The sequence below is a fragment of the Pseudorca crassidens genome, chromosome 2 (assembly GCF_039906515.1).
Source record: "Pseudorca crassidens isolate mPseCra1 chromosome 2, mPseCra1.hap1, whole genome shotgun sequence".
Classification (NCBI taxonomy): Eukaryota; Metazoa; Chordata; class Mammalia; order Artiodactyla; family Delphinidae; genus Pseudorca; species Pseudorca crassidens.
The window spans coordinates 107,795,353-107,806,824 of NC_090297.1; the positions used below are offsets into that span (position 1 = coordinate 107,795,353).

Genomic DNA, 11,472 nt, shown 5'->3' on the forward strand with positions numbered 1-11,472 from the left:
TCTGACATGTTAGACCCCCAGCCCAGATTTCTGCCCTTGTATCGAAGCTATGCTTGGAGGGAACGAGAGGTTGCCAGGTTAGGAGGGAGGTTGGAAAAGAGACATGAGAGGGCAGAAACCTCAATCAACATGTTATCCCCTCCTTTTAAAGCCAAGTTCCCCCACAATTATAAAGTCCTTTTTATTGGTCAAAATCACAATCACCTTGATTAAAAGGATGGGATACGCCATCCTCAGCAGAAAATGATACAGTTTATAGAAAACCTCCCCGCCCCCCCCACATCCCCCAATTAAAAACTAGAAAAAAATCTGCCCTCCTTCCCTGCGATGTCACGGTAGGCTGACTCCCCCAGTGGCACTGCAGCTCTGGAGTGGGCCAGCTCCCCGCAGCACCCTCCAGTTCACCTTGGGGAGAGGAGGGATGCTGGTGGTCAAGGAGGTTGAAACATTAGTTCCAGTAATACCAGTTCCCAAACATGCACTTCCTTCCTTTCCCCCAAAGCCTGGGACCAAGGGGAAAGCTGGATAGATATAAGCCCAGCCATAAGGAGCAATTTGAGGAGGGAAAATATAGTCCAAGGAGGTTAGGAGAAGAATTAACACATACTTCCTCCCTCCTCCCGCTTCAAAAGAAAAAGGCAATTTGGGGGTCTTTATCACACCAGAAATGGTTCCCCTCAGACCTGAGAAAAAGACTTAAGATATCCAGTCAGGGGAGGGGGTACTGGGAAACTCAGAGCTCGTCTACCCTTGAACCTCCAATTGACTTCATCTCCACAGCAATGGCTAAACTAGGTCCCTTTTCTTGGCAACCTGCACTGTCCAGAACAGGAGATGGAGAAATACAGGGCGAGGAGATCAGGAGGGCACCCCAGGCCCAGGGGTCCCCCCCAAGGTTCCCTCAGTCCTCGGGTGGGATGCGCAGGGCAGAATACACCATCACCTGACTGTCCTCCTGCCGTCGGCCTGCAGAGGGGAATGGGGGTGAGTCTCGGGCAGGGTGAGAGCAGAGCACTGACACATGGGGAGTCCTGGACAACAAGGGGGGGGTCCCCAGATGGTGGGGATAAGTGCAGATTCAAACCCACCAGTCACTGACTGGCTGAACCCAGACTGCTCCTGGTAAAGCCTAGAGACTAAAGGTCATGAGTGGACAAAGCAAAACCCTGAAGGTGGTGGAATAGACCGACGAGGAGACAGAGAATGGTGGGCAATGGACCCGGGCTAGGGCTGGGCTCAGTCACGGGCAGTGGGCAGGCAGGTGGGATCTGTCAGGCGATCAGTCCAGGTAGTCAGTCCTTACACGAGAGACTGCGCTGGATACTTCGGAAGGACCCTCCAGCTGTGATGAAGGCCCAGAGCCCCATGGAAACAGTGACTGCATAGATGGGCAGCAGGCTGGCCTCGTACCAGGGGTTCAGGAATGTCTGGGGATGGGGGAAAGAGTAGAAAAGAGGTTAGATTCTTCCTCTAATCCCCATATTCTCTTTGTGCCTTTGACCCAAATCTCCCCCAGATATCTCACTCGAATCTCCCAGTCCTTCAGAACACCGATATCATCACGGTTAAGGGCATTTGTGATTTTTCAGCCCCCTCAGAGGTTTCTGCCACTCCTGCTCACCTCAGGCCATCTGTATTAGTTTGACTAATCCATTCAAACTCCTCCCTAGAGCATCCCCAGAGCAGGTTATACAATTGATGCTGAGGTGAGAGACGTCTAAAGACTCACCTTTCTGCCTCCTCCCAAGGTAAGTTTTTAAATGTTAAGAAGTGAGAATATATTTCCCCTCCATCCCACTCACCATTAAGTTCTTTTCTCTCTAACTCAGGCCCCTGTCCCCAACTCACCAGTCCCGATGTCAGTAGGTGACTCCCAACCACCAGGCCCAAAGCCCAGTACCGTCTCCTCTCACAGGCATCAAAGAACACAACTCCCCAAAAGGTATGGAGCAGGATAATGGCTGCTGTCAGAAAGGCTGCAGGGAGGGAGATGGGGATGAGATACATCCCTCATCTTCTCCCAGCCTCCTGAGATGTTGAGCCAAAGAAGTCTCCCAGGGAAGGCCAATAAATCAAATCAGGGTCAGGGATGAATGGGGCATGGAGGCAAGAAAGAAAGTGGACCTTACCTGAAGTCAAGAAGTAATAGGGTGAGTCTCCATGGATCCCAACCACACCTGGCCCAAGTGCATCGGCCAAAATATTGATAACAGAGAAGACACCACTGATGATACCGAAGGAAAGACCAGAAACTGGGGGGGAGGGAGGGCTTCATCAATGTCAAAGATCACTATAGCCTTATTACCAGTGATCCCTCCCCATTCCCAGTCACAGTTCCCCCACACCTACTCTCCCTCCAGACCACCTCTCCTTGGAAGTCAGGTATGAAGAAAAACAAGAAGCCGCTTAGGACATGTGGATGTTTAGAGACTTCCCTGGGAGAGAGGAGTGTCCAACTCCCTCCTCCAGTCCCTCTCCCTTGGCTCACCATAGGCCATCTGGCGGATGGAGATGGGTGATCTTCCGTCCTCACTCAGCGATGCTAACCCCTCATCTGCCTTCCTGGGGTGGGGTGGGGTGGGTGGGATAGGGGAAACATGAGGGAGGGCAGGAATCGCCTTCCCCTCTAATATCTTCCCTTAGTACCTCCTCGTTCAAACCACCACCCAGGGCTGCCCCACTTATAGTTCAGTCTTCTGCCCTTCTCCCCTCCAGACCACCCCAACTCCTTACTTAAGCAGCTTGTAGTAGGCAAAGCGGAACACCTCCTGTAGAAGGACAGAGACTGCAGCACCAAAAATCAGAAGGCCATACTGGAGTCGGGCATCTGACCGGTCGGTCACATGGACCAAGATGAACCAGACCACAGAGGCCAAGAGCAGGGAGACCAGCCAGAAAAATGCCCTGAGGAAAGACAAAGGCAATCAGACAAGCAAGGGGAGGGGGCAACCAGGGAAATCAAAGAGGGGAACCAACCAAGGCTGCAGCATAAAAAGTGGAAGTTAGACTTCCGGATTGTCCAGGGAGACAGGGAGGAGATAGGATAGGTGTCTCCACCAAGGGAGTTTGTAGGGATCTGAACGCAGGGAAAGGGTAAGAAATCTGATTAAAGAGTCTTCAGAATGATGAGAGCCAGAGTGTAGGAGGACAGGAGGGCGAGGTATCCATTCCTGGATACTCCCTTAAGGCCGGCCGAGGTCAGCACAGCCCCCTTCCAAGTCTTCGCCTTGGGCCTCCTCGGACGTCGCAGGAGGAGTATAGGAGGAATCTGTGCGATCTCTGGAAGGCGGAAACCAACTGCGGGAAAGGGCGAATCACCCAGATCCCTGACTCGACCCTCTCCAATCTTCACCTCCGACACCTGTCTCCCCCTCTCAGGCTCCCAGCTCGCCCCAGTTCCTCCAGCCCCTTTTGGATCTCTCTCTTCGGCGTCCTCCCGCGTCTCCCCAACCCCTTAACTCACCCCGCGACCAAGATGATGACGCGAAGCGGGTCTCCTGCCACAGTGATCAAGAAAAGCGCAAAGGCCGGGCCGAAAGCGACGAAAGTGCATCCGAAAAACACTGCGGCCCCCATGGCTGGGCAGCTGGGGGCGAGGTGGGGGCCCGGCCAAGAGAGGCGAAGGGATGAAGCACGCCAGCCAGGGAGTCCGCGTGGGGTGGCGACGCGACCCCGTGAGGGGCGCGGTGCAATGTCACCCCGGACCCCCGGGAAGGCGGGGACACCGAAACCCCAGATACAGGTCGGCGCGACTTCCTCTACGGAAGCCGAGGAGGGGACAAACCCCTGCCGCGGCCCCATGGCCACCTCCCATCTAATCCCCACCCCCTGGAGGCCAATGGAGAACCCGCGGGGGCGGAGCTGCGGAGGCGGGGGCGTGGCTTCACGACGTGCTGGGAGTTGTAGTCCTGCCCTCCTCCTGGACCCCGGCCCTGGGAGTGGCTCCAAACGGTTAAACATGTGGGCTGGGCCCGAGCCCAGTTTCCTGGTTCGGTTCGACTTTGGTCGCTGTTCCCTTTCGGTATTTTATGGGGCAGGGTGGTAGCAATCCTACGCTTCTTGAAGAGCTGCAGAGGGGGGAAGATCCTGTTGGAACCTAAAGGACAAATACAAAGAAAGCACAGGATAGAGGGTGCAGGGAGATAGGGACGGGTATTGTTCTTACTTGAATGAGAGGAAATGAGCTAGAGCTACTGCCTAAGAGATGAAGGTTACACTTAAAAGTAGGAGCTCTTTGAACAGGCTAGTATAGGAAGCATGCAATACAGTGTATCGCTAATGAAGCCTTCATCCGTAATGACAAGAGAATCAGAGGGAAGTAAAAGGAGCCTGGAGAGCAATGTTAGGAAGGTTAGAGGGGATTTTGAGTTAAAATCGGGAGTTAAAGTTGTTTGTAAAAAGCAATTCGAGCTATGGAGTTGGAAAATGACACCCCACCACCACTAGCCCACCAAGTTACTCAGTTCCTTTTATGTCATACTTCCTCCATTTATTTTCTGAAAATGAACCTCAGTAGTGTCTTTTCCTCAGGCTGGGGGAAGAGAAGGTGCAGAGGATGCATATTAGAGCAAAAGAAAGTTAAAGTATGAGAAGAGGGTATTGTATCCTCATTTGGATGCAGGTGGGGTTAGTCCTTAGGGAGGATGTTTGGGAAAAAGAGTACCAGGATCGGAAAGTGAGGGAAACTGGAATATTGTTCTTGAGAGAGTAATCAAAGTACCCAAAAAATCTATAGAAATTCTTCAGAGAGAACCAGGCTTACTTTCCTTCCTGGAAATGATTTATGGCAATGCATAGATGTACATCCACATAAGAGTTTTCCATTTTTTTCTAGGAAATTCTGGAAAGGAGCTGAAGGAATAGATTATATAGATGTACGTGAGAAGTCACCATGCAAATCCTCCCCCAATAAGGTTAAGAGGGTGGGAACATCCTGGCCAGTGCTCAAGACTCTATTGTCTTGCTTCTGAGCATAGCAATCCAGAAGAGATAGGGATAAGACAACTCTTCTCATCTCTCCTTCGAGCTGTTACCACAGCATTTGCTGACTTAAGAACGGGAATCAAACCTATCTTGTTCATTGGTAGTTCCACAGAGACTTGCATAGTGTCTGACTCATAGTAGATGTTGAATGGATGTTTATTAACTCCCTTAAAAAAAAAATACCTGCATTCTTTTCTTATTCCCTTGCCTCTGAACCCTGAATTGCCTATCAGACTAGGCCTAGCACACTGTGCCTAGCACATACATTATGTTTGATGTTTCTAAATTGAATTGAATGAAAATGGGAAATATAAAAGCAGAGAGAAGGATAAGATGAACTCCACCCCTGTAGGCTAGAATGAAGGGAACATACCAAGTGACTGAACGTGGGAGAAGGGGTGTGGCATATACAGCAGGGAAAGAGACTACCTGCTTCCTCCCTTTTCCCATCCTGTGTGCAGAAAGTTGAGAAAGAAGTGAGGTGAGATCAGTACTTAGCAGAGAGGAAGTAACTAGTCTTGACTGAAAGTTGTTTTTTTTTTGAAATCAGAAGCAATGCAGCAGGTGCTTGGAGAGTCAGACAATGATGTTGATATTGTTCCCATACTTCATAGTCCGAGACACGCAGAGAAGGGAGACTATTTTCAGTCTAGAAAAAATGTTCATCCCTTCCTAAGAATATTTTGACTGTGAAGAAAGAGATTGTGATGAAGCCTCAGAGAGAAGGGCAGCTCTGGATAGTGATAGTAAGTTAGGGACAGTGAGAGGGAGGGTGAGCTTTTTGTGAGGACTGGGAACAAGGAAGGAAAGTAGGTGAGAGGGGAAACTCCTTGGTAGGCTGGGGTTTTTGTTGTTGTTTGGTTTGGGTTTTGGCGGGGGGTTTTGTGGGTTGGTTTGTTTGTTTTGTTTTTCTGGAAGTGGCAGGAGGAGGCCTGAATGGATCTAGTCTAGAGCCAGAGGGTCTCAATGAACATGTTTCCATCAAAGTTCACTTTGCCTCTCTTGATCTGGGCAGCTGTGGCTGAGGACCGCACTGGTAGTAACTGATGGCCCAGTCAGTAAGCAAGTGGGCGGGGAATTCCCCCCCTGGGAGAAGATTGCTGCAGCTCCTTCCCTGCTTTGGAGGAGGGCAGAAGGCGGGGTAAGTTTGGTGGGAAACGCTGTAATTTCCTTTTTTACTTTCAAGACACTAGTGCAGAATCCAGAATGGATGTCCTCTTTGTAGCCATCCTTGCTGTGCCACTCATCCTGGGTAAGTACACGTCTCTCTCTGAGCTTTTGAGCCAGGTCTTCTACCATAAATGGGGTGGGAGAAAAGAAAATGAGGAGAGGGCGGGAGGTGCAGTTCAATAAGGAGTGATAACACTTTCTCAACTGTGTTAGATGTCAGGGGCAGAGGGGGAACCTGGAAATTAGGGCCAGGAAAAGGGGAGGAGAGCATAGTCCTGTCAAAGAAGAGACAGCTGATGGGGATGGAGCCCCAGCCATGGGGAGGTCCTAACAAGAGTGAATTCAGCTCACCATAACCACAGAGTTGAACAAGATGAGAAGGACTAAAGTGAGAGTGGAGAGAGGTGGACTCTTTGAAGGTGGGGCAGTCTGAAACTAGCAAGGGAAGCCAGGGTATCTTCTTTCCCAGCGAGTTGGAGAAAAACTTTGTATTAGTAAAGACACAGAAGGGGTGGCTTTTCGATAGTGAGTACTGTCTGCCTTCAGGGACAAGGTCCCAAAAGTAGCTTGGCTCCTTCCCTCCTTTGTTCCCAGTCTGCCAGGTGCTCTCATTGTTTCCTTTTCCTCCAGACTCTGTGTCATTGCTTGGGGTTAAGAGAGAGCATTCAAGGAGCTTAGGGAAATATTTAGCAGGAGGCCTAGAATTCCTGACCCAGTCAAGTCCAAGACACATATTTTTAATCCTGGAAAGGAAGAAAAACTAATGCAGATGGATCATTTAGTCCAGCTGACTCATTTTAAGAAAGCAGATGTTAACTGGCTTGTTCAGAGATATTCTACTAGTTAGCATTGAAACTGGAACTAAAGCCCAAGTCCAAGAGGCTGTGTGTGTGTGTTAGTTGTGGGAGACACTGATAAGAGAACATCTCTCACAAATACAGTAAGTCTAGAGCATACTGAGGAGTGGATTTGGAGGTCTTAATTTCTGGTGTCTCTCTGCTTCCTACCTTTTTAAGGCTTAGTTTGGGTTACAGTGTGTGAAGGGACCCGTTTTCTCTTCTGGGAGTTCCCGGATTGAAAGGGCACAGTGTAACAGGTCTCATCAGAGTTATGGAGCCCAGAAGACTGAGAAAGGTTTAGAGGTACAGAGGCAGGGAGATAGTAGAGTGGAGGCAGAAGGAAAGGAAACTGATAGAGCTGAGGTCAACGTCACATGTCCTTCTATTGCTAAGGAGTTCCAGATGCCCCCTGACCTCTAGTCCTTGTCCCCCTAGGACAAGAATATGAGGATGAAGAAGGACTGGAAGAGGATGACTATTATCAGGTGGTCTATTATTACACAGTCACCCCCAACTATGGTGAGTATGTATAAGGTTCTGACCCTTCGCAGGATGGAGAGAGGTTTGGGAGATGCTCAGTTCTGACACTTTGACGTTTCCTTTACAATGGTATAACTAGGTCAGAAAGAAATGTGGCTATGAGCAAAGACTATCAAGCTCATGATGTTATGTCTCAAACTAGTGATTTTCAAGCCTTTAGAAATTAGAAATTTTTCAAATTTGTACATGATTTTAGACACCAGATTGAAAATATAAATGCATACACATTCACAAACATTTTAACATCAAAAGTTCATTAGAATTATACCAGTAAATTTTACAACTTGAGCAAATTGAAGTATTCTGAACAGTTTCTTCCTCTTCTCATTTCCAGATCTAGTGCTACCTTTGTTACTACTAATTTTTTTTCTCCTCCCCAGATGACTTTGGTGCAAACTTCACTGTTGATTACTCTATGTTTGAGTCAGAGAACAGGCTGGTGAGTGATATCTACATGACCCTCTAGGAGGATCAGGATAGGTAACAGTTAAAAAGAAACTGGTCATTGTTGAAATGTAAGTGATGAACAGGAATAAAAATTAGTTAGGTGAAGTGAAACTAGGTAGTGAGCCCAAAACAAATTTGTTAACCAAAGCTGGGGATGAAGCCAGAATGCAGTAGGTTTGCTAAGACACTGAAAGGGAGGAGCAATCCTTGAGTCAAGGGAAATGGTGAATGGGATGGGTACATAATCCATGCAAACATGAAGTAGGGAAGATCCCTGAGTTTAAGTCTTGGGGGATGGGAAGGGGGGAGAAGAGGTGGTGAAGGAGAAAAGAACTCTAAATAGAAAATCTGTGAGGATGTTGGATGGAGGCAGTGATAACTCTGTGTTTCCTAATCCTACTGAGGGCAGAACAAGTGGGATAAGGAGGTAATGGAAGCAGTAGAGACTACCATTAGTCGTGAAACAGACCCTGCAGACCATCAGAAGCCTGTAACAGAGAAACCAGTGACAATGGAACCAGTGAGTGGATTGGGGATAAGGGGGCGGGGGTGGGGGGAGACAGACAACCCTTACCCTGGATAGATCCCAGAGCTGGTGACGTGCAGCAGAGGGAGGCTTTGGTGGATGGGGGAGCCAAACAACTAGTACTACAATGCAGGTGTTCATCTCAGCTTGGCCATCATTTCTTTCACTGAGATTTAATACTAACCCGTATACAGAACACTGGGAAGATTTGGTGCAGTTAAATTTCAGTTGAATAGTATTTAATGTGTAAGTAACCTATGCCTAGAGCTGCTGCTGCTGCTGATGATGATGAAAAAGAAATCTGTGGTGTTGTTATTGTCCTCAAAGTATTCATAAAACTCAAGTTTACACTTATGAAACATTTAAAACAAAATGAAAAGATTTGTAACAATGTTAAATTGCATACACATTTGACAGCATATGACATCAAGTGCTTTAGGCTGTGGAAGGAGAGAGACTAGCACAGGCTGAAGTTGTCTGGAAGACTTTTAGGAGGTAATTATGCTTGAAATACACTTTGAAGAATAGGTGAGCTTTTGGTTGGCAGGAAGTTATGAAAGGATGAAAGCAATTAGGGGGAAGAATAGTTATTCCAAGAGTGAAAGAGCTGCAGAGACAAGGGGGATAGAACAAGCAGGGTATGTTTAGTGGATGGAGTATGACTGAAGGAGAGGGTATATGGAAAGGAACAGTGGGAAATTAAGAAATAACATTTACAATGCTCCAAATATTTGCTTGATAATCTCACATATGGGAAGATAGGGCCAAATTACATAGTCTAAAGTATCAGGGAAGGTTCAGACTTACAAGCAATAGGGAGCCTAGTAAGTTCTTCAGTGTGGTAAACACACAATGAAAGTGGTATTTTTGAAAAATGATTTATCTGGTTGTATGAAGGATGCAGTGGAGTGGAGAGAGACTCATGAGATTTGCATCATTCCAGAAACAATCCATTAAAGGTCTGGACTAGGGAAGTGGCATTTTGAATGGAGAGGAGAAAAATAAGAAACATTTTGGAGAAAATGCCTTGCTCCAGTGATAATTTCATATGGGCAATAAATGAGGAGAGAGTTAAAATAACTTAAAAGTTTTAAACATGGATATCTGGGAAAACGGTTGACCAAAATGGGAATTGTGGGAGATTAGAATGATTTAGGAGTGAAGTTATAAATTTGGTATTGGCCAAGCTGAATTTATAATGATAGCCCTATGAGGGTGTCGTAAAGGTAGCTGAATTAAGTCAGTGCTACAGTTCTAAGTGCCAAGTCACAGTCACAAAAGTAGAGCTCATTAGAGCCAGTACACACAGAAGACCAAATGGCCAATGACTGTGCCGGTAGTTAGTAGAAGAGGAATCAACAAAGGAAATGGAGACGAGCTGATTGGAGAGGTAGGCAGATAGCCAAATTTGTATTTTAAAGTCTAGAAGAGAAAGCTTAATACAATCAATCAAAAGCTACCAAGAGGCCAAGGAGAAGGAGGTGATTGATAATCACAGAGAAAGTAGTTTTAATTGAGTGGATGTAGCAAAAGCTAGATTTTGTGGTGTTAGAGCGGGAATACATTGTGAGGAAGTGGAGGGAGAGGAGAGACCAACCATCTGAGAAATCTGGTAATGCAAAAAGAGAAGCAACAGCTAGAAAGGGCAACAGGATCAAAGTGCAGTCTGAATATAGTTGAACACAGATGGGAAGATTTAGTAGAAATGGAAAGCTGATGCTTGACAAGGACAGATAAATATTTTAAAGTGTATAGTAGGCTCTCTTTAGATTGTAAACTCTGTGAGGACAGAACCACTGTCTTAATTATATTTATGTCCCCCCTATGGCACCTAGCACAGTGACTAGTATAGTGTCATGCACATAGCTTAAAAAACAAAACAAAAAACATCTCATCGAATTGAGTCAGGTCTCCCTGGTATGGTCAGGAATGGCTGAAAGGCACAGAGGAAAGGACTTCTTATAGTGATGGGGAGGAGGGCTGGATCTTTCTCTAAGCTCAGAGGAAAGAAGACAGAGATTGGTGTAAAGAGATGGTTATCCTTCCAGAGTGGGAGGTGGGCAGTAGGAAGGGTGACACTAGCCTACTATGAGGGGATGTCTGTATTTTAGCAGAGTCCAGATCTGAACAATGCTGTATCCAGTCTGCAGAGTCCTGGTGCACTCCTCCTGTCCTGGGCCCTCGTTCAGGGGGGGATGTATTTCATGTAGAAGGTGAGAGTGCAGCCATTGGCCTTGGGGGAGTCTGTGAAGCAATTTTACCAGTATCTCTGGCTAGTGTTTCCAGCCTGGTCAATTCTGTCTGAGCTGCTTAAAGAGGGATCACATATAGAAAAATCTTATCTAACTTTAAGGAGGTTTAGGAGATGTTGAGGCAAAGGCCTTTGTCATAAGAGTCATTACTCTTTCTGAACTGGGAGGATTTCAGGACCTCCTAGAGCAGAAGCAGGTGGAATGGAGAAGAAACTTCTCCAGGTTTCCAGTCTGCCTCGAGGAATCAAAGCTGGCCTGGTTTAAGGCTCTTCAGGTGCTAGAGGGCAAAATGGGAGGGGCCCTACAACCTGGCAGAGTCAAGAGGCAGAAGTGGGGGTGGTTCCCTAATGTAGGGGAGAGATGGTGGAAAGGGGGAAGGAAGAGAAACCTGTATTATAGGGAAGGAATTTAAGTTGGTAATCTAAATAACTATGGGCATGAAGGGTTTAGCAGAAGGAAGAAGTAAAGAGGGGAGGGGGACACATGTAGTGGATGTCATGGGGAAATCTAGCTCAAAATAAGAAATCTGGGGGGTTTCCATAGAGGTGGGAGGGGCTTCCTGAGTCCCCTGACCCTGTTTTTTTGTTTTTCCCTTTCTTCGTTGTTTTTTTTTTGTTTGTTTTTGTTTTTAGGAGAGGGAACGCTGCTACGACTCATTGGATGGGGATTTGGGAAGAGGAGAGTGGAAGATTAAATAAATAAATGAAGTAATCTG

General features: G+C 47.1%; 2 protein-coding genes across 5 annotated transcripts; one reads left to right on the forward strand and one right to left on the reverse strand.

The window, feature by feature from the left end:
• Window positions 1–167: 167 nt before the first annotated feature.
• APH1A (aph-1 homolog A, gamma-secretase subunit) lies at window positions 168–3,793 on the reverse strand. 2 transcript variants are annotated; one of them, XM_067727625.1, is made up of 7 exons: window positions 3,464–3,786; window positions 2,734–2,904; window positions 2,489–2,562; window positions 2,130–2,252; window positions 1,849–1,976; window positions 1,304–1,427; window positions 168–966 (listed from the first exon to the last, which is right to left on the reverse strand). In XM_067727625.1, exons 1-7 carry the CDS (start codon window positions 3,574–3,576, stop codon window positions 902–904), a joined length of 798 nt encoding a protein of 265 aa, XP_067583726.1. In that variant the 5' UTR covers window positions 3,577–3,786; the 3' UTR covers window positions 168–901. The 2 variants fall into 2 exon arrangements, with proteins under 2 accessions (XP_067583726.1, XP_067583727.1); XM_067727626.1 differs by lacking the exon at window positions 1,849–1,976 and having other exon boundaries at window positions 3,464–3,793.
• A 118-nt stretch (window positions 3,794–3,911) lies between these two features.
• C2H1orf54 (chromosome 2 C1orf54 homolog) lies at window positions 3,912–11,468 on the forward strand. Of its 3 annotated transcripts, XM_067727632.1 has the most exons (7): window positions 3,912–4,021; window positions 6,170–6,235; window positions 7,428–7,511; window positions 7,913–7,971; window positions 8,389–8,499; window positions 10,617–10,718; window positions 11,390–11,468. In XM_067727632.1, the coding sequence occupies exons 2-6, from the start codon at window positions 6,190–6,192 to the stop codon at window positions 10,713–10,715; spliced, it is 399 nt and encodes a 132-aa protein (XP_067583733.1). In that variant the 5' UTR covers window positions 3,912–4,021; window positions 6,170–6,189; the 3' UTR covers window positions 10,716–10,718; window positions 11,390–11,468. The 3 variants fall into 3 exon arrangements, with proteins under 3 accessions (XP_067583733.1, XP_067583730.1, XP_067583731.1); XM_067727629.1 differs by lacking the exon at window positions 3,912–4,021 and having other exon boundaries at window positions 10,620–10,718; XM_067727630.1 differs by lacking the exons at window positions 3,912–4,021; window positions 10,617–10,718.
• Window positions 11,469–11,472: the final 4 nt, after the last annotated feature.

Coding starts and splice junctions, on each gene's coding strand:
- APH1A (XM_067727625.1), bottom strand. CDS start 3,576: ATGGGGGCCGCAGTGTTTTTCGGATGCACTTTCGTCGCTTTCGGCCCG. Junction 2,905..3,463: donor GTCATCATCTTGGTCGCGGG/GTGAGTTAAGGG, acceptor GTCTTTCCTCAG/GGCATTTTTCTGGCTGGTCT. Junction 1,428..1,848: donor ACCTACTGACATCGGGACTG/GTGAGTTGGGGA, acceptor CCCCATCCCCAG/ACATTCCTGAACCCCTGGTA.
- C2H1orf54 (XM_067727632.1), top strand. CDS start 6,190: ATGGATGTCCTCTTTGTAGCCATCCTTGCTGTGCCACTCATCCTGG. Junction 7,512..7,912: donor CACAGTCACCCCCAACTATG/GTGAGTATGTAT, acceptor TCTCCTCCCCAG/ATGACTTTGGTGCAAACTTC. Junction 7,972..8,388: donor TTGAGTCAGAGAACAGGCTG/GTGAGTGATATC, acceptor TACTGAGGGCAG/AACAAGTGGGATAAGGAGGT.